This window comes from Cnephaeus nilssonii, assembly GCF_951640355.1.
Source record: "Cnephaeus nilssonii genome assembly, chromosome: 13".
In the NCBI taxonomy this organism is placed as follows: domain Eukaryota; kingdom Metazoa; phylum Chordata; class Mammalia; order Chiroptera; family Vespertilionidae; genus Cnephaeus; species Cnephaeus nilssonii.
The window spans coordinates 21,855,181-21,877,930 of NC_137084.1; the positions used below are offsets into that span (position 1 = coordinate 21,855,181).

At 37.3% G+C, this 22,750-nt stretch overlaps 1 protein-coding gene across 1 annotated transcript in view; it reads left to right on the forward strand.

Moving 5' to 3' along the window:
* DCDC1 (doublecortin domain containing 1) overlaps nt 1-22,750 on the forward strand; it is a gene marked incomplete at its 3' end in the record, with an annotated part of 318,067 nt that overhangs the window by 48,275 nt on the left and 247,042 nt on the right. Inside the window, exons 6-7 of the mRNA XM_079788060.1 lie at nt 5,703-5,908; nt 14,654-14,747. Of these exons, the coding sequence (XP_079644186.1) occupies nt 5,703-5,908; nt 14,654-14,747 (300 nt within the window). The remainder of the gene's footprint in view (nt 1-5,702; nt 5,909-14,653; nt 14,748-22,750) is intronic.

Genomic DNA, 22,750 nt, shown 5'->3' on the forward strand with positions numbered 1-22,750 from the left:
ATTTTTGGTTGTCCCAACTGGGAAAATGCTACTGGCATCTAGAGGGTAGAGGCCAGCGATGCTGGTAAACATTCCACAATGTCCATGACATTTCCACAACAAAGAACAAAGGAATGTCAATACTTGCCAAGGTTGAGAAACCCTGTTCTACAGTCTCAGACTATTCTGATTGACCACAGACACAAAGATTTGTAAACAGAGCCACAGCAGTTTTCATAAGGACATTGGAGCAAACTATGGGCACTAAGGGCAGCTGCTTTTTAGATGTTGCTAAGGTAGGACTATGTGGAAGGTGGGAAAATATTAAGAAGCATGGGGTATCCAGTCATTTTAAGTTAGAGAAATTTTTTGTTACTTTTTAGGCACATGAGGTATTGTATAGTATCATGGTTAAGAAAACTGGCACTGGAATCATTCAGCCTGGGTCTTATCTCTGATCCAACTAGTGCATGTTGGACAGAGATGTAATTACTTCATTTCCCCAGGTCTCATTTTCCTTGTTAATAAAATGGAAATGATAATGTGACAAAATTCCTAAGGTTGTGGGGATAAAATGGGTTAGTGCAGTGGTCGGCAAACTGGGGCTCGCGAGTCACATGCGGCTCTTTGGCCCCTTGAATGTACCTCAATCAGATTGAGGACGTTTTTAGCAAAGGCCAGCTTAGGAGTACCCTAATTAAGTTAATAACAATGTACCTACCTATATAGTTTAAGTTTAAAAACTTTGGCTCTCAAAAGAAATTTCAATCGTAGTACTGTTGATATTTGGCTCTGTTGACTAATGAGTTTGCCGACCACTGGGTTAGTGCATAGAAAGTATTTAACACACTGCTTTCTCTATGCTAAGTTCTTGATGAAAATCATGAGGATAATCATGTCACCAATATTACTGTGATCCATATTTACACATAAGTGTTTTATTTGTACAAATTTCTTTCTTCCACACAACAAATAAGGGAATTACTATTATTGTTCCCGTTTTTACGATCAGAGGCAAATGAAATTGACTTAATTTTCTAAGGTGACAGAGCTATTAAAAGACAAAGTTAAGATTCAGATCCAGAGAATTTGGCTTCAGAGCCCATGTTCTTAACGAGTGGGCTATGCTACCTATCTAGTATATTAATTAATACATTTTAGTCATTATTGGTATTATTTTATTAGGCTGCTTTACAGGTTGGTTTTAAACTCTTCATTAATATGAAAAGTTTTATATGTTTTCAATGGTGTTTCCATGTTGGTCAATATCAACAAAGATCTGGAAAGTAGGAGTACCTTTAAAAAACTACTTATAATTTATGTTATAAATATTTTCTAATTTGTTTTAAAATTTACTTAAAAAATTTAAAGGGAGAGGTAGGGAATAAAGATGCTAGGTACATATACACGAGCAATAAAGTATTTTCAACAATTGGTATGTTATGAAACCTAAAATAAAATAAAATTGCTATCAATGGAACATTTAAATGCACAGGAAGAGTTAACATCTAATAACTATATTATGTGTAGCGAACTTGTTTATACCTGGAGCAAAGTAATAAGAAATACAGGCTTGATTCCTACCTTCTAAAAGTTTAAGTATTGAAGCAGAAATGGGGTATATACCTATACAACATTTACATAAAATTTGAGATAGTTTATGCTCTTTCTTAGCACCAGAACAGTGCCAGGCATGTGGGAGATTCTCAAACATTATTGAGTAAATGAATGTATTCATGGGTGGTACAGGCTGCAAATGCTCTAAGGATTCAGAGAGATAACATTGTGGGCTGGAATAATAAGGGAAGATCTTAAACTGGATTTTGAGAAGGACTTGAGTCTGAATAGGTGAAGGATGGGGTTAAAATGAACTTGGCATACTGAAGGGACAATGAACAGATTGGCTTTAAACAAGGGTAAGATAAAATCAGAAACTTTGGGTAGTGTCAGATTGTTGGCAAACTCTTTTGTTAGACACAAGTTTAAGGAAAGGGACTGTGTATCTTTCATATTCCTTGCACAAGGTCTCGCATGTAGGATGGACTCAAATATTTGTTGACTACCTGACAGACACAGACAGACAGGTTGGCTGATTGATTAGTGGAAAGCTTCGAAAGCTAGCTCCAATATCTTTGTCTTCAGGAAATGACAAAATGGATGTTTAGGAACATTCAGTTGTAATTGGAGTATAGAATGTCAGCTGCAATGGAGGAAGATCAAATATGATAGGAGGCTGAGAAAGAAATGAGCCAGCGGGGAATGAAAAGGAACGATGCTTTTACTAATACTATGGGGAACACATAGCTGAGAATTGGGTTTCCCTTCTTTAACTCTGTTTAGGGTCAGGTTCCCTAGAAGCAGAGCCTAAGTTGGAGAATGTTGTGCAGAAGACTTAGTGCGGGAATACTCCTAGGTGAAACCTGGAGGTGAGTGAGGGAAGCAGCATACAGTAGAGGAAGAAGCTTGGCCAAGCCCTGTTTTGAGCTGAGGTTTATCCCTAGCCTGGAATGGGAAACACACTACAGAGTGGGGAACACAGCACCAAGAGTTGCCTCTCCTTGAGGCAAGGAGACTGGTTGTTGTGTCCCCCAGTCAGTCAGTCATTGGCTGTGGGCCGCACCTCGAGAGGAGGGAAGAAGTCATCACTCACAGGCGGTTCCTGGCTAGGTGGCTGGTTCCTTTCAGCCAAGGGTGGTTCTCAGGAGAAGGGTGCCGCTGTGAGGTGTCAGTGGCTGGGACTCATGGCAGCGGAATTTAGCCCAATGTAAAAGGAATTTGAAGGGTGAGGGGCACCACCACAGTCTACACTTTGCCATAGTTTCTTCTTCATACAGTGCCCTGCTGAGAACCTTCCAGAATAAAATCTGAACCCTTGTGTCCTGGCCTCCACAATCTGGCCACTTTCTACATACAAATTTACTTGATCCACCTACAAACTTTATTTTTCTTTTTCAAACACGCCAAGCTCATTCTCACCTCAGAGACTTTGTGCTTGAGTTTCACTCTGCCTGGAATGACCTTCCCCTGGATTTTCATGACCAGCTTCTCATCATAGAGGCCTTCCTACCCAGATGTCACCTCTTGAGATAGGCTGTACGGTCTGTCTCACCCCCAGGGGCTGTAATCTGCACATGCTATTCTGTCCTGTTCACAGCTGCCACCCTGGTACATTGATGAGTGGGCACCCAACAAGTATCATTGAATTAATAAGCAATTGGCTGAAGAGATGTGAATAGTAGGTAAGGATTCAAGATATCTCTGAGATAGTGGATATAAATAGGAAATGTGAAGTGTGCATACATTTGTGTGGAAAGATGTTAAATTTTGCTTTAGATATATTGAATTTGAGATAATGGCAGAAAAATATATGGTAGAGACAGTATAATATAGTGACTAGGGGCACAGTTTCTAGAATGAAATTCACAGTCCAGTGCAATCATGTACCAGCTGCAAGATCTCTGGGAGAAATGATTGAACTTCTCTGTACCTCAATTTTCTCACCTATAAATGAGAATAATGATATTTTCTACCTCATAAAATTGCTGAGAGGACTATGTGAGTCAATGCCTATAAATTGTATAAATGAGCATCTTGCTACTATGTAAGAATTATTTTAATGGAATTTAAGGAGTTTTACATATAAAAGAGATAGAGCCAGGGCTGGGACCAGGGTGAGAGAGAGAAGCACCTATGGACAGAATTTAAGGAGGTGCTCACTCTAAGGTCTGTGTCCTTGCACCACCCTGAGTATGCACTCTTTAAATGTTGCATTTTGGGCCCTTCACTTACCTCACTATAATCCTGCCTCTTTTCTAAGTAATCAAAGGGGGAAATTCTTTATTGGTAAGATGCTATAAATCTGGGCACCTGTATCACCTCCTCCCTCTGGTCTTGGTTTCTTGCTGTTGCTAATCTTGGGGTTGCCTCACTGTCCATTGGTTGCTTCTTGGTCTTTTCCATCACTTACACAATCACTTCTCTGCAGTCAGTCCCCTTGGCTCAAATGCTCTGAGTAGATTCTGTTTTCCTGGTTGGACCCTGACTGATGTAATGAGTAATATACTCTAATGCTCCGTAGTAAGCATAGGGTTTCAGGGTTATGGGGGAAGAAGCAAACGCAAAGTAATGCCAATGTGTTAGGTAGTTTAACCTATAAAATATTTATGCTTCATCAGGTGGTGGAATGGTACTCACCAGTTACTCTGTAGATGAGAAATCAGAGATGCAGGGTGGGATAACTCATCTAGGGTCACTAAGTAACAGAACTGAGATTCAAACCTAGTGTTAAGGTTTATAACCTTTCCACCATTCAAAGCATTTAGGAGGCATTCAGGTTCTTGGTTAAACTCCTATTAAACCACAAAAATGTATTAACTTTTATTCCCCAGTGAGAGATTTTAAAATTTTATTTTCAGAGATACTATTAGTTTTCTGTAAAAATATGTTTTCTTGAAGGCTTAAGCATAACTATAATTTAGTTTAATTTATTCTGCAAGTTTTGCTCATATTTCTGCCTATTGGATATGTCTGTATACCTGTGTGTGTGAGTATGTGTATGAGAGAACGTAAAAGAGATTGAGAGAGAAATCAAGAAGGAGGTAGAGAAAGACAAGTGTTTTTGTTTTTTAAATATCTAATGTAGCCCTTCTGGGACTTAGAAGATTATTTATAATGACTTGCTCATATTTCATATCAATACTAGATTTTATGTAAAATACTGCTTCTGGGTCAAAGAGGCCATGCTGTTTGCAAGGTGAATGACAATAGAGAAGTGTTAATTGGGAATGTGGGCGAACAAATGCGGCTATATTCAGTTACATTGCAAATACATTTTATTTCTCTCATTAGGACATATAAAGATCAGATGAAAGAGGGATCATTGCACTTTTGTATTTATGTGAAAATAAAACATTATCTAAAATAAATTGAATGCACAAATAAAATACTCATGTGAAAATTATTTATTTATGAAATGAAGCCTCTTGAAAAGAAAGGAATGCTGACAACAATTTAGTATGCAATACTACTGTTCTTAGTACTCTTATATTTTCAAAGCCATACATAGTAATTTAGTTACACTCCAATTAATATGAATAGGAGTTATGAAACTTAAATTTCTGCATGCATCTTTAAAAATGTATAAGTCAAAGTAAACTGTTAATGCAAACCTGGTTTTCATTTTTAGTGAAATAGTTTGAATCTCTCAGCAAAAATGTCCTAAAAGGCACCTTCATTCTAGTCACAAGGGAAGAATTACTTATGAAGTTACTGTTTGGAGGTCATCATCTTTAAAAGAACATGGATAATAAATCATATTAAAGAGAAAAACAGTGTTTTCCCAACCCTAAAGAATACAAAAGTCCAGGACCCGTGTTGTTGAATAGTAAGCAAAGGACCTTGGACCCTTTCAGCCCAGTTTATCTGATCAGTGATAGAGGCATGCTAAGGTGAATTTTAATTAGGACTAAATAGTGGTATTACTCTTTCATACCCTGAACATCTGTTCCCTTCAGAAATGATGATTTATGCAGGCTATCAGAGCAGACAGCTTGCTACAGCTTATGTCACGGTTAGTGGGAAGCTGGTGGTAGCATTTCAAAAAACCAGCTTCTAAATGGAGACTGGCCAGTGTATATGATATAGGTAATCGGGGGAGGGGAATCACAATGTGTCCATTTTTAATTTTGAAGCCAAATATTGACTTAAAAAATTTTTTCTTCTAGACCATCTGTTGTTAATGAAGAAAGTAACTTGGACAATGAATGGGCTGATGCTTCCTACTAAAGTCAAGAGACAGAAAACCAAGCCTGTTCTTTCTACTAGAATGAAGAAACTTGCTAGGAAGACCTCAGTCCGAATTCTGTTCTTTAAGAATGGCATGGGGCAAGATGGGCATGAGGTTATAGTGGGAAAGGAAACAATGAAAAAGGTAATTTTGCATCAAACATTGAAGTATAAATTTCAAAGTTTTTATGGCTTTTGAAATGTGTTTTTTCCTTCTAAATATCAATGTCAACTAAAAGTGAAATATTAAGAAGGCATTATATAGAATGCAAACATTCAGCTGTTTAACAAGGAGTATGCTTATTGTGTTAATATAAATTACTTTGGTAAAGAAGCAATATTTCAGGAAATTGTTTGGCTAGCATAGTTGGTAACTTACCTAGTAAAAGTTATGTTTATTTGGTGAAACATTCTAGTTAATTACAATATTTCATAGAATATTTAGATTGAAGCCAATCTAACCTAGCTTCAAAACTCAAATCTGTGCCTTTTCATTTAGTATAGAATTAAGATCTCAAAATACCCCTAGTCCTAAAGAGAATAAATAAAGTACAAAATAACTAAGATTCAGTTAAAGTATCCATATACATTTTTAAAAGCAAATTTGATGGGCCTAAGACAAATCCTGTTACAATCAAGCAATCTTTAAAAAACAAGTTTTAAAATTTTAAAGTATTACTTATTACATAAGTGCATGTTTTTCAAAAGGTGCTTATACTTTCCAGATCATCTTTTATATTTAAAAAAAGGAGAAACTAATAGAAATTTGAAAAAAAAAGTTTTTTGCAGATATTTTCAACTAACCTTAAAGCAGCTTAATAATCCTATATAATAAAGAGGTAATATGCCAATTGACCCTCACACCCTCACATCACAAGATGGCCACCCCCATGTCATCACAAGATGACCGCCCCCCATGTCATCACAAGATGGCCGCCCCCCACATCATCACAAGATGGCTGCCACACATTGTCACAAGATGGCCAGCAAGGTGGGGGGGCAGTTGGGGGCGACCAGGCCTGCAAGGGAGGGCAGTTGGGGGGGACCAGGTCTGCAGGCGAGGGCAGTTGGGGGGACCAGGACTGCAGGGGAGGGCAGTTGGGGGTGATCAGGCTGGCAGGAGAGCAGTGAAGTGTCAATCATATGGCAGGAGCAGTTAGGTGTCAATCAGGCCGGCAGGGGAGCAGTTAGGGGGCTATCAGGCTGGAAGGCAGAGTGGTTAGGGGCAGTCAGGCAGCCAGGCAGGTGAGTGGTTAGGAGCCAGCAGTCCCGGATTGTGAGAAGGATGTCCAACTGCCGGTTTAGGCCTGATCCCGAGGCATCAGGCCTAAACCGGCAGTTGGACATCCCCCGAGGAGTCCCAGATTGGAGAGGGTGCAGGCTGGGCTGAGGGACACCCCTCCAGTGCACGAATTTCATGCACTGGGCCTCTAGTAACAATAATAATAATAATATTAGTAAATATATATATTAGAGATTAAAATATAATAAAACTGTCTAGGTTTTAATCTTCATCATTCGCTATCTATGAGACCTTGGACAACTAACCTTCCCTGAGCCACAATTTCTTCACCTAAAAAATGGGATAATAATAATGCATACCTCATAGAAGTGATATGAGGATTCAATGTGATATTATTTATGGACTGCAATGCCTGGCACCCAGACAGTTCCCAATAAATATTTGTCATTCTTATATTTATGACTTATAAATATACAGTACATCTAATAAAAATTATTTTTCTTACTAATGTGAAATATTTATTATGAAATCAAGATAGATGTAAATCATTTTGTTATTCCAAATTATTTTTAAAGTAATTATTGCTTGAAACAGATGAGTAGTGTCTTTTTCACTCACCTACTTATTTTTGTGATTGTGTTATAACCACAACTGGGTAAGAACATTTACTGAGAAGCTGAGAAACCAGGTTTTATTTCTTTCTTATCCACATATTTGGATTATGAGTAAAACAAGGGATATTATGCACCAGAGCAAATTGCAAAGGCAGATTGTAACATCTTCCCTGGAGATTTTGAAAAATAGAGAAGATGGACATGTCTCTTGGATTGTTAAATTGCAGTCATTCTTGGAGATAGAAGCTAGTATAGATAACCTCTTGACTTCAGTTCAGTCTCTGTAATTCTATGCCTTCATGGTAAAATTGGGGTAATGGTCACAGATTACATGTTCTTAGATGAAAGGTTGAGTGTAAATAAAAATGTCACTGCTATTTTGCTCTTCGGCTATAGAGAGCAATTTACTTAAAACTGGATGATCAAGAAATTCTTCAGCTTCTTTGCCTTTTTACAATTTGTAGAGTTGTTTCAATTTATAAAACTCAGGGAATGATTCAATAATAACTATATCCTATATAATAAAAGGCTAATATGCAAATTGTCCCCATGGGCGGGAGTTCGACCAACCGGGAGTTAGATGTGTGCTGACCACCAGGGGGCGGCGTGGAACATGGCGGGCATTGGTGACGTGGCGCTGGAGGTGCTGCCGGCCCCGATGGGCCCTGACGAGAGCAGGACTGCAGCGGGATGGTGGAGCAGGTGAGCAGGCAGTGCCAGGCCAAGATGGGTGTGAGCAGGGGCCCTTGATTGCCCTGCTAGTCACCCCAAGGATGGCAATCAATGACAGTGGCCCAATCCCCACAGGCCACCCCGAGGGACCCCACGAATTCATGTACTGGGCCTCTAGTTTGTAAATATTTTTCTAATTATCACTTTTAAAAATGAAGTAAAAGAGATAAGGTAACAGAATGTTGGTCGTAGGTGTCAATAGAACCTTTTGGAGGGGAAAAAGAAGGGTAGCTAATTATTTGATAAATAAAAATTTAAATTTTTAAAGCTTTGTTGATAATCACTGGATAATGCCCTATTTATAGATTTAATACCAAATCAATAATATGAACAAGTTGGCATACTCAGGAGAATAACAAATTATTTTCTTTTTTATGATAACACATTAGGAATATTGGGACTAATAGCTCTTTTTAGATCACTAAAATTTTTAAACAGTAATTTAGATTACTTAGAAATTTTATATTATCTATATACTAGAGGCCCAGTGCATGAATTCAGATAGCTCTTCCTACCTGCATTGAATGGTGTACTTAAAATAGATACAGTTTATTTCATGTAAATTGTACATCAAAATAATAGAAACAAAAATAACAAAATTAGAATTGGAAAAATGTAAAAGTAATCTGGGCTATTTAATTATTCTTAAGAAGAGATCAGTTAAGTAAGTATAAAATATCTAAGAAGTGTGTATTAATATATTATTTAGAAAATATCCTCTAGTTATCTACTTCTCATTCACATTTTAATAATAAAATGCCAGAACACCTACATTTGAATTTCACAAGAAATAATTGCTTTTACAAATCATAGTCATGTTCATTACTAGTAAGAGCAAGTAACTAGATTTGGTATACATTCTATCATTTACTTTTGTGAGAATAAGATAAATAACAGGCCAGTAAATGTATCTCCAGGATTTATCCTGAAAAGTACCTTTAAGCTACTTAATAAGGTGAATATAAATTCAGCCCAATCTCCTAGCATTTTCAAGTTAAAATAATGATCATATTTTTTATTGTTAGTCATTTTAAAATGTTGGTCTTAGCAGAAAGTTATGCCAAGTACATTTTATTACATTTTAATTCTTTGAAAATTCATAATGTACTTGACAGTCTTTCAGTTAGAAAAAAAAGAGTCTGTAAAACAGATTTCCTTTCTCAAAATATAGATCAGGGGTCCTCAAACTTTTTAAACAGGGGGCCAGTTCACTGTCCCTCAGACCGTTGGAGGGCCGGACTATAGTTTAAAAAAAAAAACTATGAACAAATTCCTATGCACACTGCACATATCTTATTTTGAAGTAAAAAAACAAAACAGCAAAAATACCCGGCGGGCCGGATAAATGTCCTCGGCGGGCCGCATGTGGCCCGTGGGCCGTAGTGTGAGGACGCCTGATATAGATGATAAATTATAGTGAGCTTTTACTGGAGAAGTATAATTAATTGCCAATGGTGAAATATTTTTAGTAATCCAATGAGTTAAGTTCATAATTATCTATTCATTTTCACAGTTTTCAGCTTGCTAAAGTTCTAAAATTCTTCTGTAGGTTCCTAATTAAATGTTTTGCTTCTTGGGTTTATATAGTGAATACTGTTACGTTTTCTGTACATTAAGTTAGCTGAAGCAATTTTTCTCATTTGAGGAACCTAGGCCAAAATTTTTGTTTTCTGTCAGTAAAGATGACTTTACCTGCAAACATAAAAATCCTGACTTAAAAGACTTAAGTAAGAAGAAAGCAAAAAAATAAAAAATAAAAAAAATCCAATGATAGGGCAATTCCATGCACTGTCCAATTATGTTTTCAATAGTATTTTGGATTTTGTGCTCTTCCATACATTGGTTGCAGGATGGCTACTACATAGCCAGGTACAACTTTGTCCAGGGGGAGAAAAAGATAATTTCTTCCATATAACTGAGGAAGTCTTCCCTGGAAGCCCCTTCTCATGTCTCATGGGCCAGAACTATATTCTGTGTCAACCTCCAAACTGACAAGGGACATGGGACCACCATAATTAACTTAGATCAATCAAAAAAATTGTAACCTTCCTTGAGTCAGAAAGGGCAAGGGTGAACCCCTAAACAAAATCAGGAGAGCAAGGATAAGGTAGATAATGGGAATTGGAAAGGCAACCAAGAGAATTGGTATAAATGTGAAGAGGTTTATTCATTTTATTTCCTAAGGACAGTACAAGGTCAGTGCTCTGGTATCAAAATGAATTAGTTTTATTTGAATTTTTTTTTTCTAGAATTACACATAATTTAGTTCTAACAATTTTATAAAATCAAAATTTTATTTGTTAGATTTATCAGAAATTTTATTTGCTAGTTGGTCAGATTCTTTACAGCATACAATTTATGATGCAAATAATGTAAATTAGACATAATATGTATGTCTAACTTTCACTCATTCATTAATTCATAATGTTTTCATGACTACTTATGTCTGCCAAGCACATGGATAAAGTGGTGAGTGAAATCAGCAATGGCCCTCCATGTTCTCATGGGGCATTTAGTCTAGTGGTGGAAAAAGATATTTGTAAACTAGCCACATTATTCAAGGAGTAGGTGGCACAAGAAAGTCTTCTGAGAAAAGATAAGCAGGAATTCATGGAAGATGTTGAGCAGGGTAACTTTTTCAAGCAGGGAGCTTAGCATATGAAAATACTAAATGACAGAGTGAGCAGGATAAATTCCATGAATTGAAGGGTGAGTATATGAGGGAGAGAGTGGCCTTGTAGGACAGGTTAGAGATTTTCGCCTCCCTGCGCCCCCGACCCCCCCAGCAAAGAACAGTGAGAAGTGTAAGGGTTTTAATTAGGAGTGGAAGGAGAGGATGACTCCCAGAACTGTAATCAAATAGATTAAACTAAAGGGAGTTTGTGGGAAATCTCTTCCCAGGGGCTTGTCAAGAAGAGCCTGGTTTTACAGCATGATGATTTTAACTTTCAGTATCTGCAGGGCTCTCTACAACCTAGACTGTAAGAAATTAACAGAATGTGAATTTGTAAAAGTAATATTTTAACAGTTACAGATTAGTGGAAATGCTATTTTATTTTTAATATATTTTTATTGATTTCAGAGAGGAAGGAAGAGGGAGAGAGAGATAGAAACATCAATGATGAGAGAGAATCATTGATCAGCTGCCTCTCGCACGCCCCCAGGGATGGGATCAGGCCCGCAACCCAGGCATATACCCTTGACTGGAATCGAACCCATGACCCTTCAGTCCACAGGTCGACGCTCTATCCACTGAGCCAAGCTGGCTAGGGCTGGAAATGCTATTTTAATTAACCTTAATATTACAGCAAGATGGCATTATTAACTATTGTTTAATTGTTAAATATAAGAACAACCTTGCAAGTAGAGATTTCATTCCAGGGCTTTTGACGGGAATTTATATTGATACTCATTCATACCACTAATAATTTACTGTGAGAACATGACTATTGAAGGTTGGCATTGTTTAAATACTGCAAGGATCTTACATTCTGAAAGTGGGAGAGAATGACCTGGTGGCTGATGCATTATTAATTTCTATTATCTGATTTCTAATGCCAATTTTCAAACTCATTTAACTCTTAAAACTTGGCTTGCACAAACATTTTTACTGGTGTTTTTAAGCACAGTGAAAAGAGGAATCTTTGGGTTAGAAAGCCATGTGATTTTACCAACTGATTTTTAAAAATAATTTTTAAATTATTCAGATTTTAATTAAAGCAAATTGGACAACCTTTAAATAGCTCGTATTTTACTTAGTTTAATTGGTAAGTGATAACTTTGGAGAATATTTAGATATCTGAACCTTCACTAGTAATGAGGGAATATGATTTGTACAAAAGGTTTTTGTTGCACTTTTAAATAATAGATTTGTAAAATTAAGAGACTAAGAACTAAACACAAATATTGGGAAGGTCAGGAATGTGGGGAACCTAAAGAACAGGCTGCATCTGTTTAGGGCCTATGGGACTAACTGTAGATCCAGGTGGAGCATTGATTTGTGAATATTTCCTTTGTAAATTAAAGGGTGCAAGATAATTCCTATAACTTTGAAAAAACCCCCACAAAAAACAGCAGCAATACATAGTATCTGAAGAATTGCCCCAAACTCTGGATTGCAGATAATGTGCAAGAAACACACAATCCGTTGAATGCCCATGGGAGTATGTGGCATGTGGTAACACTATTGGTCAAGTGCAGGGTTAGAGAACATCGGATATAATTCAGTAAAGGCCAATTTGTCAAATTAAATTCGTCAGTTAAATATTTGCCATTTAAATGCAACATAGCACTTGAGGCAGCAACTAGATAAACCAGCATCAGTCACAATCTTTGAAAGTTGTTCCCCAAACTGAAAAGAAAGTACAAATTTGCCTCAATATACACATTCAACTGTTTAAATATGCCCATTGTCACAAAGAAAATGAGTTTGTTTGGCTAGGACTAGGATTACGGGCTTCAATTTTAAAGTAGCAATTAAAGTGGGCAGAAATGGAGGGGAGTGGTATCAGCAATGGGAAGATGTTCTTTTTGCCATACAATCATACAATGAACATTGTCCTTCAGTAGTTCTTGGTTATGCAAAGCCAATAGTGTATTATAGGAACAAGCATGTCAAACTCCCGGCCTGTGGGCCGCATGCGGCCCACAATGAATATTTTTGTGGCCCAGCCAATATAATGGTATGTAAGGAACGTTTTAATAAAAATTTCGTAGCTCTGACTGGTTTGGCTCAGTGGATGGAGCATCGGCCTGCGGACTGAAGGGTCCCAGGTTCAATTCCGGTCAAGGGCAAGTACCTTGGTTGCGGGCACATCCCCAGTAGGGGGTGTGCAGGAGGCAGCTGATCGCTGTTTCTCTCTCATCGATGTTTCTAACTATCCCTCTCCCTTCCTCTTTGTAAAAAATCAATAAAATTTAAAAATTAAAAAAAAATTTGTAACTTAATTTTTACAATATCCTGTTATACATAATTATCAATAACAAACTACAACATCCGCTAATGACTGATTACTATAATCGTGTTGCATTCATTTCTCTTACGCGCCTAACGCGCAGGCGCACCATTTCTCTTCACTAATACTAGTAGCGAATATTTTAGCAGCCGATTTCACGTCATTAGGCTTGGACTGACTCGTTTGGTGTGCGCCACAGGAAATATTTCGCTTTCGGAGAACAAGAAAAATAAGTTTATTTGCATTACGCTTATTAATTTATGCAGTTATTCAGTGTCTGGTAAGTTAATGTTCAAGAAAAAACAATTTTTATTAAAATGTTCTATTATTTTATGTTAATGATTACTCATTTATTTCTGCTCTTTGTATTCAACATATCTCTATTGAAATAAACCTACATTTCTATGAAAATTGAAGCTTTTGTTTTTTTTGCGGCCCACATAAACTTAAACCTTGTTTATTTGACCTGTGTTAGCCTTTGAGTTTGACATGCTTGTTATAGGAATGAATAGTGAAAATGGAAGACAAAGTACTTTCAATTCGGATTTAGAATATATTATGTGCTTTTAAATGGATAGGAAGAATTTTATGTTTTGGGAGTCACTCCCAAAATCATAATGAAACCTGCCCCAGGTTACCAGATACTTTCTTTCCACCCTCTCTGTTACTTTAATTTTTCTCACTTGTGAGTAAAACTTTCTAACTTTTGCTTGTTTGTCTTCCCTTCTCTTGGAAAGGTGGTTGTCTCACCTTTACAAGGGCTACATGGAGACATTAAAATATTAAGGAAAGAGCTTGAGCAAATTAGAGACTATGAAAAGTGAGGTTCTTGAGACCCAGGCTCATAGAAAACCTTGAAATGTGGTTTATTAGTTCCATATTTTAGTACCCGAACAACATAAATTACAAGGCGAACTGTGATCAGACTATATTTGTAATTTATTTTAGGACACTTGCAAAGAATTTACACTAAAGAGAGTACCTTAAAACCTAATTTAAAAAGTAATATGCTAACCTTGTCAAATAAATGGAAAATATAGAAAATAGTAAGAATAATAGAAAAATCCCCCAGACTTTTTCCATTTATTAAATAGTATGTAACCACTTTTTAATACTGGTTGCATCTCCTTTCTCTTTTTTATTAATACTTGTGTGTGTTTTTAAAACATAGTTTTAACTCTCTTTTTATTTCATATGTTAGAAACATTTTATAAATCATTAAATTTCATTTTATAATATAATTGTTAATCGCCACGAGTATAGAAAGGACTCTAAATGTGTATTTAATTTAGCCAGAGTTCACTGTGATAAATTATTTATAGTTTTGGTTTTTTTTTCCTGTGTAGGTTTTAGATACTTGCACAATGAAAATGAAACTAAATTCACCAGCCAGATACCTTTTTGATTTGTATGGCAGAAAAATTAAAGATATTTCAAAAGGTAAGTGGCAAAGATTTTGTAAACTAGAAGCTAATGTTATGAAAGGCATTTATATAATTTGTTTTTACTTTATACATTTAAAAGGAAAACATATAATAAAACAGTTTAATTATAACATGAATAATATATCTTTCTTGTACAAAGGGAAATCATAAAAGGGTAGTAAGATTTGGGAAATCTTTTATTTTGGCATGTTTTATTTCACTTGGGCTACGATAATAAAAACACCATAGACTGGGTGGCTTAAACAGCAAATATTTATTTATCCCAGTTACGGAGAATGGTACCAAGATCCAGGTCCCAGTAGATTCAGTGTCTGTTGAGGGGCCCGTTTCCTCATTCCTCTCTTTATGCGGTGGAAGGGGCAAACGGGTGATTTCCGGGGTCTCTTGTGTAAGGACACTAATTCCATTCAGGAGGGCTTCAGCCTCATGACCTATTCACTTCAAATACCATCTCATTGGGGATTAAGTTTTAATATATGAATTTGGGGTACGGGACACAAACATTCACTCCATAGCACAGACATATGTAACACAGGGAATCCTTTCTTGTTTTTTTTTTCTTTTTAGGGGTGGGGAGAGTATCATTATTAAAGTTGATTTCTTGGGGGTTTTTTGGGGGGGGGCTGTCTTTTCTTTTTGCATTTTTATCCCTTCCCTTCATCACGCTGGCTAAAATTTTCTTTGGGATCAACCATATTATATAATCACTCTTAAACTTTCATTGATAAATACATACATACATACATACATAAATAAATAAATAATTTTGTTAAGACCCTATCTAGTTTGAATTATTTCCAACTCACCCAAAATTTTAGATTTGAGTTAATTGCTAGAATTGAAACTATCAAGAACCCTGGTTAAGATGAAAGACTTATATTTAGAAAGTTGATTTTTCCACTCTCCAAATGTGGTATAATAAAATTACTTATCAAGACAGAAAAATCTCTGACTCTGAGGCATGATACTTCATGGATGCCAGAGGCATTTGGATTCATGCGTCATGCTCCTGTGTCCCAGAAGTGTGATATTATCACATTTTAATGCATGCCTTGCCCTGTGTTTTTGCATACTTATAAAAGCTTATGCCAGCTGAAATTAGCCTATGCAGCTACTAACATGTGAAAGCATAACAAATTCGCTGGACTTAAAATACTTAAAGAAGCTAATCCTGTTGGAGGAACTTCCAGTCTGTAGCACCCTAGTCACTTAACATTAGATTTTTGCATTTCTTTCTTCTTTGTTTGTTAGTATGATTTTGTGCATCAAATGATTGAGTTCCCTAAACTTTTATGTTTGATGGTCTTCTGAACTTCAACTTGGGAAAGGTCAAGTGTTAGTTGAAAGTTATCTCTTAATTTAAATAAATAAATGCTAATACTCTGATTTGATGCATAACCTTTTTTTTAAAAATTTTTTGCTTGCTCTGTTTTGGATCAGAAAAAGTCATTTAATAATGTGTAATGTTGCCCTAACCAGTTTAGCTCAGGGGATAGAGTGTCGGCCTGCAGACTCAAGGGTCCCAGGTTCGATTCCACTCAAGGGCATGTACCTTGGTTGCGGGCACATCCCCAGTAGGGGGTGTGCAGGAGGCAGCTGATTGATGTTTCTCTCTAATCGATGTTTCTAACTCTCTATCTCTCTCCCTTCTTCTCTGTAAAAAAAAATCAATAAAATATATTTTAAAAATGTGTAAGATCATAGTAATTACTTTTTATTTATAAGCATAGATTAGAAGTATAATTGTATCAAGGACTAAAAGTAACGGATACACATTTAAAAAACCTTCTATCTGTTGCTTCTTTTTTGGAATTAGATATACTTGCAAGTTTTCCTCTTATACTATGAGAAATGAGCACATTTGATATGATATTAAACTACTTTATCAAGTCTAGTAAAACTTTTAACACTCCATGGAATTTGAAAATTACTAGTGCTTTTAGATTTCTAAATAGAAGATTTTAACAAAGAAATTTATTTTGTTAAATGTGGAAAAGTTCTTTGGCTGGGGCTTCTTTATAGATCTATTCTTTCTATAGTAGAAGACAACCACCATTGGGTAAAGATGCCATATTACTATATATGGTCAACATGCTAGTACAACATTTCTACTGGGACATAGTATATGCATAAAAAATGCATTCTGCAAAATGACTCCCACCAAAATAATAGGGTTATGGGGGAAAATGGAGTTGAGGAAGACTAAAACCTGTGCATCCTTAAAACCAGAATACTAACTAAAAATGATAATTATTAACTTAGGTAATGTAAACAGCCTTGGTTTAAACAGAATGCTGCTTCAAGAGGATATTAAATCTGCACAGAAGCAATACTTGAGTGCGAGACATGGCAGATGGAAATCTACTTGGAGGTTTGAGCCAGTGGGGCATCCCTTAAGGAAGTCACAGAGGAAGCCAAACTCCCATGGAGTCATGCAGGGCCAGGAGCGCACCTTTCCGGGAAGGGAACCCCAGAGCAGCATTCAAACTCAGATCTTTCTTTCTTTCCTGCTAAAGTATAAAATTCTACCCCTACTTTCCTGTCCTCCTTTGCCAAAGAAAAGCGCATATTCACCAATCAAATTTTCACTGAGTACTGACATCATTTCCCCATTTACCAATCACACATGAGCTATCTGATGTTATTGCAGCACAGTGAGCATGGCAGAACACATGTAGCTAATGTCAGGTTCAGATGGAGTTGTGTAATGACACTCCTTATCCCTAACATCACCCCAAGTTTTTTTCTCTTATTAACTTCTTTGGCTTAACTATTAGGTATGGTGAACTTTAAGAGGCTGCTATTCCAATAACCAAACCCTGCTCCTTGTGGATCCTTCGAGATTATGGTGGGCAATATGAAATTTACCCTAGAATATACTGAGTTAGAATAGTACAGTAATTAAATTAGCTCAAAGGTCATGCTATTAAACACCGAACATTCATTTCTTATTCCATTTCCCATACCCAGTTATGCCCAGCAACAATATCCAAAATAGCTATATATTCTCTGATAAGTTTTTCAGATCCTGCAATGAGATCAAATGACAGGATTAATATGTTTAAATCACAAAATTTCAATAATATAGAGATACCCTGAATTTGAGTGTTAACTCTTGCCCATTATCATTTTTTTTTTTGTGAAGGAATTAAATTCCAAGAATTAAAATTCCCAAGAAATTAAAATATAAATTTTAAAAGTCTACACAGAAGTGAATGACAAAAATCAAATAATCTTACCTTTGTAAGTTAAAATCCAATAAAAGTTCAAACTCCATAGGTTAAAATTCAAAGAAATTAAGTTCCTGTCTACTTTTTATTCTTCCCAGTGTCAGCCAGATGGTTTCTAGATGCCTGGTTTGAGCTGGAATTTCTCCAGTTGCTACCGTCTGGGCTCCTGCTGTGGGTGTCATCCCGTGGGACCTCAGAAGTTGAGTTGGGTCTACACCAGTTTTATCATGTGCCCTCCTTTCAACTGAACCTAACATCAGAACCACACCCAGCACATTCAGAACAGCAATCCTCAGTTTATAATGTGGCCATTTCCTAGCAAAATGATGTTTCCAAAACCCTGTGTTTGGCATGATCCAGACCCCTGGCACTACTGACAAAGACCATAGCAGAGACTAAGGGAAGGAAGGCAAAGAAGAGAAAACATTCTTTATGTCAGTCTTTTCAAGAAGCTAGTTGATTTATGCTGTGGAGCAGGGCCTCTGACCTGTGACTGGGAAGCCATCTCCCATCAAGGCATTAATTATAGTACTATGTATTTATGATGTCTTGAGGGGAAAACTGACCAGGGCACCCTGTCTCCTCTCTCTCTCTAAGAGGCTGCCCGAAGTGTTGGTTAAGTGCTCTGACTTTGGAGCCAGAGTTCATATTCCAGTTATGCCACTTATTGTCTGACCTTGGACAGATTAGTTTCTCTGAGAGTCAATGTTCTCATCTGAAAATTAGAGATTATAGTACTTATCTTAAAAGGTTGTTGTAAGGCGTAAATGAATTCTATGTGAAGTCCTTACAACAAGCGCCGGGCACTTGGTAAGCATTATAACATCGTTATTATTGCTGCTAATACTCTTCTTCTTAAAGAGGGCACTGAGAACGCTGCATCCTTGCGACTTTGGAAATTTACATGGGTGGCAGGCCGAGTCACAGAGGCTTGTTTGAGGTACTGTTTTTTCCTTTTGTAAAGTGTTCTAAACATCTTAGTGTCCTTTCCCCTCGAAGTTCCATGTTTCCAGACCCCGTGCTGAATTGGCCGTGGGCCCTGTCTTGTGTGGCACAGCTTCGCCACGTCCTGGGGGCACTGTTTTCAATCCTGGGCCACAGTGGCTGCTGTAACAGCCTATGGTGAGAGAGTCATTTAAGCCTAAGAAACATACTTCACAGACTCAGCTTTCCCTTCATCTCCACATCGGTTTCAACGAGAGAATAGCTTTTGGTGAGTTTCTGAATTGCATTGGCTGTTCATATTGTTGAGGCTCCTTTTCTTAGGTGGCCAGTGAGGACCAATACTACTGCCATTTCCTCCTGAAGACATGGTTTTCCTCAGTTTTTGAATGCTCCTGGTCCCGAGTTAATGATTCTGTCCCCTTTTTCCTGCAGTTTGTAGGATTTGCCTCTACTGTACTCTTGCTCCTTTTAGGAAAGTTTCCTTCTCTGACAGGCTCAAGGCTGCATTGTTTGCTGCACTGAGTTATTTTTTTATTATTTTATTTTCCCTTTGCTTTCTGATCCACACTTGTGTTTTTCTAACATCTTCCTCTAGATATTTTTCTTGCCTGGCCTCTCATAGTGAGAGATACAAAGTCGATAAGTTCCAAGTTTGTCAATAGCATCCTTTGTTCAAACCAGTCTTACCCATTTTCACCTCCCCGAGTTAAATAATCATACCCAGGATGTATTTTCCCACCATCCAACATCTAATTTGATCTGGACTCTGATCTATTATTGTTCTGCCTGGATCCCTGTAATATAATTCATCTCACCATTGCCTTTTCTTAATCTTAGACCCATTCAATTTTGGAGTTCACTAAATACTTTTTCTTTTTAGTACTTTATGCAAATCTCCCTACTATCCCTTCTCTAATTTGTTCAGACTTTATGTGCATTTTGTATAATCATCCCACCCTCAAAAGAGATTATCCAATTGATCTTATTTATCTGTAACAAAAATGCCACCTCTTGACAGTATTTGAGATTCTGGCTCCTCTGGGGGATTATTCTGAATTTGTTCTCCAAGATCTTATTTTTATTCCTGTTAGGTTTCACTGGGCCCCAGTTATTGTTTCTGATTTTGTAAGAATTAGAACACTTACTCTTTTTGTAAGAACCTCTTTAAAAGCTGTTAGAGTTGGGTGTGTCTCCTGCACCCTTATACCTGGTCCTCAAGACCTCAGTTTCTCTTTTTCATATATGTTAGGTGTGTGTGTCAAGATCCAATACTGTCTTTTTTCTAAGGCAATCTCTCTCTTTCCCCAGCTAAATAAGCCTGTCTTTTATTTGTTTCCAAGCATACACTGCTGTATTCTTATCATAACATTGAAGAATATTTTATTTTATTCTTTAAACCTTTTATAAAATTATAGTTGACTTACAGCATTATGTGAGTTTTAGATGTACAACAGTTATTCAACATTTATATACCTAAGGAAGTGATCACTGCAATAAATCTAGTAACCACTGTCACCATATTATTACAATACTAGAGGCCTGATGCATGAAGATTCATGCAAGAATAGGCCTTCCTTCCCCTGGCTGCTGGCACTGGCTTCCTTCCAGCACCCGGAACCTGGGCCTTCTCTCTGGCTGCCGCCTTCCACCTTTGCTCCAGCCAGAGTTGCCTTCTGCCTTCATTCAGGCCCTGCTGCCCTCCTGTAGCTCCCTCCGCCTGCCACACCTCTGCCTCATAGCAGGCATCCTGCCCCACCCCGGCCACTCTGTGCCTGCACACGCGTGCTGCCCAGAGGCCCAGAGCGGCCAGGACGGGGTGGGATGCCTTCGACGATGCAAGCATCCCAGCCACCATCTTTGTCACATCAATTTGCATATTCCCTCCTTATTGGCTGTGGGCGTCGACATCTTTGACACAAAGTGATGGTCAATTTGCATATTCCATCTTTATTAGATAGGACTATTGAGTATTTTCCCTACACTGTACATTCTCCCCATGGATTATGAATTTTATAACTGGAAGTTTGTACCTCTTATTCCCCTTCACCTTTTTCACCCATGTCCCCCCTGGCAACCATCAGTTTGTTCTCTGTATCTGTGTGTCTGTAAGATTGAAACAAAGTTTTAAACCACTTTACTTTCTTCTTGATTCATTTAGCAAATCTTATTCCTAGATTTGTAATACTTCCATCAAAATTTTCTCTAACTTAACTGAAGAAGACAGAGTATTCTTTTTATAATAAATCTGCCAACTTTTTGTGGGTAAAGCTGAAGTGTGGGTTTCTGAAATTTAGAACCATGGTCAAAATTTATGTGATAAGTAAATTTAGAGCCAAGTTGGGTTGGTAGAGGTCACTTTAAACGCTGTAGACAGGCTCTGTGAAGCTAAGGTTAGCTCATCCATAGTTTCTTTTTGGCCCAGAATGCAGTTTGAAATAACACAATGAAGACTAGAATCTGAGGCAGGGGACCTAGTGCTGCCTATTGGCCTGGTATTGGCAATTTAAAGACAGAACCTCATTGCAGAACTCAGCCGCCATTATACTTTAAAGTCTTGGCCTGGAGATTGGGCTAGAAAACAGAAAAGCAGCAAATGTTGCACCTTCCAATGCCTAAAATGATCTAATCTCAATCTCATACTTACCCTCAATTCACTGTGTGGTTTAAGAGTAAGCTGTAGCAGCCTTCCCAGTAAGGGCAAGCATGACCAGCTAGAGGTGCTAGGGCTTCCACTCTTTGGTATACTAAAGCCATCATCCACTCCTCCCTGGCTGGCATTTTCTGAAGGCCAAGGCTATTGGAAAACAATTCCAGCTGCATTTTGTTGCTTATGACCCATCATGCTTAAAATTCTACATAGCCCTTGCCTATTATAAAATTTCTGGCCAACCTCGCTATTTTTTGTGTACGACCCTTTGGCAAAAAAAAAAAAAAAAAAAAAAAAAAAAAAAAAAAAATGATAAAACTGTACATTTATAATCCAGTGTAAGCTGCCAGATACCACCAAGGTTAAAAAGCAAACAAACATAAAACTCACAGGTCCTTGCCTTTTTTTTTTTTTTTTTTTTGCTTGTTTGGGTTATTAAGTGACATATTTCTCTACTACTTCTAAATGGAAACGTTTAAAAACAAGATCTCATAAATTTTATGGGATTTACCCAGGAGGTTTGCAGACCCTGGATGTTTTCCTAGTTTGTTGCAGATACACCCATTTACCTGGGAAGAGGCACACAGATTTAGCAGTACCTTGCTAGAGGACAATAGGTGTTAGCCACAATCCATTGGGACCTGCTTCCCACTGGAAGAAATAACAGTTATATGCTGGTATTGGAGATCTCAAGACCCATGTAGGGAATTTTCCCAAGAGTTTCTCTCCATGCTCATTAAATATTCCTTTAATATGTAAATTACCCCATGTTGGGTCCCAGTGATTACTGTTTATTTTTCTAAGGGTTCACAAACCATTCATTTTATAATCTGTTCTAGAACTTTGCAGGGAAGAAGATCAAACTTATGGATAAATACATTCTTTAAAATTAAGTATATTTACCTCCCTTGGGTCCCTTTCCCATATACCTTTATTCCTCAAATTTTATGAAATGTAAAAATGTATGTCTCTTGCTGAAGAAGGATGCCAAGTGCTTGTGGTTATTAATCAGCCCTTAAATCTCTCCAGGACGAATTGCTATATACAAAGGCAGCCAGTTAAGAACACTTTTGTGTAGAAAAGATGCTGTTCAGAGGTCTTCAGACTCTCCTTGAGACTGTACTCCCTCTGACCTTGCCTTGGTTTCGGGCTTCCTTAGACATGGATTTCAGTGTC